The sequence below is a fragment of the Hemitrygon akajei genome, chromosome 17, assembly GCF_048418815.1.
Source record: "Hemitrygon akajei chromosome 17, sHemAka1.3, whole genome shotgun sequence".
Taxonomy (NCBI): Eukaryota; Metazoa; Chordata; class Chondrichthyes; order Myliobatiformes; family Dasyatidae; genus Hemitrygon; species Hemitrygon akajei.
The window spans coordinates 28,183,535-28,187,175 of NC_133140.1; the positions used below are offsets into that span (position 1 = coordinate 28,183,535).

Here is a 3,641-nt window from a genome sequence, read left to right on the forward strand (position 1 = left end):
CCGGGTCTGGAGGACCTGAGTTATAGGGGAAGATTGAACAGGTTAGGACCGTATTCTTTAGAACGTAGACAATTGAGAGGAGATTTGATAGAGGTATACAATATTATGAGGGCTATAGATAGGGTAGATGTAAGCAGACTTTTTCTACTGAGGTTCGGTGGGACTACAACCAGAGGATATGGCTTAAGGGTAAAAGATGAGAAGTTTAAGGGGAACATGTGGGGAAACTTCTTCACTCAGAAGGATGTAGGAGTGTGAAATGAGCTGCAATTTTAATCGTTCGGAGAAGTTTAGATAGCTACGTGGATAGTAGAGGTATGGAAGGCTATGGTCCGGGTGAAGGACAATGGGAATGGCCATTTACAGCATGGACTAGATGGGCCAAATGGCCGTTTCTGTGCTGTATACTTCTCTATGATTCTGTGACTTCCCTTTGAATTTTAAAGTTATGTAAAAAACTTTGTGATTTAATTCAGCTATGACGGAGAACCAGTAACACATTTCCAAGTTAGCTAGATGTGCTACTTGAAGGAGAGATTGCGAATGGTGTTTCTCCCTTCCTGGCGGTGGAGGTCACAGGTTTGTCGGGAGCTGTCAGGGTAGAGAAGGTGAAAAACGACAGTGCGTTTTGCAGGCGGCATGTTCTGAGGACGCTGCTGAGTTTAAAGTGTCGGGTGCGGCTCTAGGAAACACCTTGATCTGTCACCTCAATCATTGCTTGCCTGGCAGCACCGGAGAAGCGTTGTTTCTCGAGTGAAGGTGTGCAGGAGGAAGTCACCAGCTTTAGGGTGAACAGCACTCGACGGATTGATTTCCAAATAACAGAATGCTTCTAAAACTACTTCTGAGCCAGAACAAAATCAAAACTTGCTTTTAACTCTTTGGACAACACACACAAAATGCTGGTGGAACACAGCAGGCCAGGCAGCATCTATAGGGAGAAGCACTGTCGACGTTTCGGGCCAAGACCCTTCGTCAGGACTCTTTAACTCTTTGGAAAGCATTGATCTAACTTTTGAAAAATGAGTTTGCATTGTGAAACTTCCCAGACTGTGGGGCCCAGTGGAGTCATGCTCCCAGCCGAGCAATACCTTTACTGCCATTCTGACACAGCTCCGTAAATTCATTCCAGTATTCTCCCCTTTGATTGTTCCGCCGCTGTACTTCCTTCAACATTTACAATCTTTCACACAAGTTGTGATTTTAATTATCTCAGTCACGTTACAGGGTTTCTGGCTGGTAAAATGTTATCCCGGCGTGTCTGCACGAGAGTTCTGTGAGTTTCATGTTTAACCGTGTCGTGACCCTGCTGCTTTCATTCCCCGAGAAACAACAACAAAATCCCGATGTATTTTTCTATAGTATTTTAATCAGATGCAGCTCAATGCATCCAGAACAAAGTACAAAAGAGAAATTATTAACATTCTTGATTATACCCCCCCCCCCAGTGAATAATCATACAAAAGTCCACGTTACAAAGCAAGGCGTGTTGGCTGGTCCCGGGTGATGAGCTTCACTGACAGCAGCTGCACTTGTCCCCTTCTCCTTTGCACACGCAGCCCTGGGCGCACTTGCTGCAGCCGACCGGGCAACAGGCGCAGCAGCCTAGACGAAAGAAAGCAAGGGACGAGGTTAGCTTGCAACATCCTACCGACACGGACTCCTGGTACAGTACAGGTTGCAGGCTCTAACGTTACATTACTAACAAGCAGTTGCCATGGTGGGTGGGGGGAGGGTTCGGAGTCAGCTCGCAAGAAAACAGGCCACACATGGCAGTGTTACTGTGGGGAAAAGTACTAGCTAGACAAGGGGAATGTGAAAACGAAATAAATGGCACTGCAGGAAGCCCTCCAGCAACCGGGTTCCAACCTGACCTCAGGTGCTGCCCGTGTGGAGTTTGCACGTTCTCCCTGCGAGAACTCCGCTGGGGTTCCTCGGGGTGCTCTGGGCTCCTCTGACAGCCCAAAAGAAGCGGGTTAGGAGGTTAGCGGTAAACACAAGATATTCTGCAGATGCTGGAAGTCCAGAGCAACACATATAAAAGGCTGACGGGACCCAGCAGGTCAGGCGGCATCTATTGAGAGGGACGTTTCGGGCCGAGACCCGTCACCAAGAGGTTAAGTGACCACTGCAATTTGTCCAGAAGTAAAACAAAGTAGGTAAGCGGCGAAAGAATCGGGTGGCAGTAAATAGCACGCGAGCTTGACAATGTTTTGGAGGTACGGGGGAATAAGGGCTGGGAATAATACTCTGATAGCAGACGGTTTGGTCCCAGTGAGCCAACCGGTCGTTATACGTAATTAAAAAAACTTGTCCTTCCTCCCCCCATAAAGTCTTTAAAGCCGGTCTCTAAATTCTGTATACTCACTCTTCTTACACGATGTGCATTTGCAGTTCTGACACTTGCAGTTGTCTCCGCAGCTACAAGAACCGCCTGTTCAATTATAAGGAAAACAGAATTACTTAAAAGTTCCATTAGACATTACAAGTAGGGTCCGAGCCCCGTTCGTTAGTTCCCACAACTTACTCTGGAAGCACGTGCACGGGGTGTCAGACATCCTTAATGCTTTCCTCCTTCTTCTCCGCTTGTCAGGTAGTTCGCTTCTATTTGCTCCGAGTTGCTGAATGTGCTCACGGTCGGGGGCACCATACTTATAGAGCAGCGATCGGGATCGAGTGCAGACGGGAGCGGAGTGGGGCGGTGTGCTACTCTTCGGCGCTGAGTGCAAATCATGGCAGGGTGCCAAGGACAGACTGTATCATGTGTTCCCGGGGCTGATTGATTACAGTACTGGGTGACGGGAACACACGTTAATTCTCACACAGTGACCCCCTCCCCGCCCCGCAGCCACTATAGCTGTCGATAGCGGGGTTTCAGTAAAGATAAACACACCACACGCACATTATCGTCTTGCCAGCCCAGGGACTGATCCGTGATTAGACAGGAGGTGACGGGAGACGGAAATTTTCCACTTGCTCTAAATATCACGACAAAAAGTGTTGGAAACTCTCGACAGCGTCTGTGGACTGTTGCGGACTCTAATATTACTTTAATAACTTAATGTATATATACTGTATAGTAAAGTGTTGGGCGGGTAATCGTGGCTCATTAAAAACCAGGTAGCTGCCCCGAGAGCATCTCTATACCGCGGGGAAACTCCTCAAATGCCCCATATTAGTGTTAATGGTATACACCTGTATAGCGTTTAAAATGCGCGAAATTAATCAAATGATATCAACGCCTCGCGTATATATCGTATCAGATATATATTGTGAATAAAGCAGAGCTTTGAAAAACAGCTAGCCAAGGTTCAGGAGGCGGTCCAATCTGCACACGGTGTTGTATACACTGCGAGCAGACTTCGACATTTCAGGCTGAGCGCAATCAGAAACTCCCTTTCAACACGGCCGCGGATTTTCACACCGCCCGGTTACATAGCTTGTGACTCATCTGTGCCTCTGCCTTCGCGGCCGGGAAGCAGTGTTTTTGAACACGGCTTGTCGGACTCGAACAGCAGGCAGCGTCAGCATTTCGCAACTGAAGGGGAACGCTACGTGCAGAATTGTGAATGAAATGAGTGCAAATGGTTTGCAAAGGGCTTCAGCTCGCAAGACAAGCACGCGGGACAGGGCTTTGTGAA

General features: G+C 48.0%; 1 protein-coding gene across 1 annotated transcript; it reads right to left on the reverse strand.

The window, feature by feature from the left end:
• Positions 1–1,349: 1,349 nt before the first annotated feature.
• Positions 1,350–2,685, reverse strand: mt2 (metallothionein 2). Its single transcript, XM_073069824.1, has 3 exons — positions 2,528–2,685; positions 2,369–2,434; positions 1,350–1,605 (listed from the first exon to the last, which is right to left on the reverse strand). Exons 1-3 carry the CDS (start codon positions 2,556–2,558, stop codon positions 1,514–1,516), a joined length of 189 nt encoding a protein of 62 aa, XP_072925925.1. The 5' UTR covers positions 2,559–2,685; the 3' UTR covers positions 1,350–1,513.
• Between the last annotated feature and the right edge of the window lie 956 nt (positions 2,686–3,641).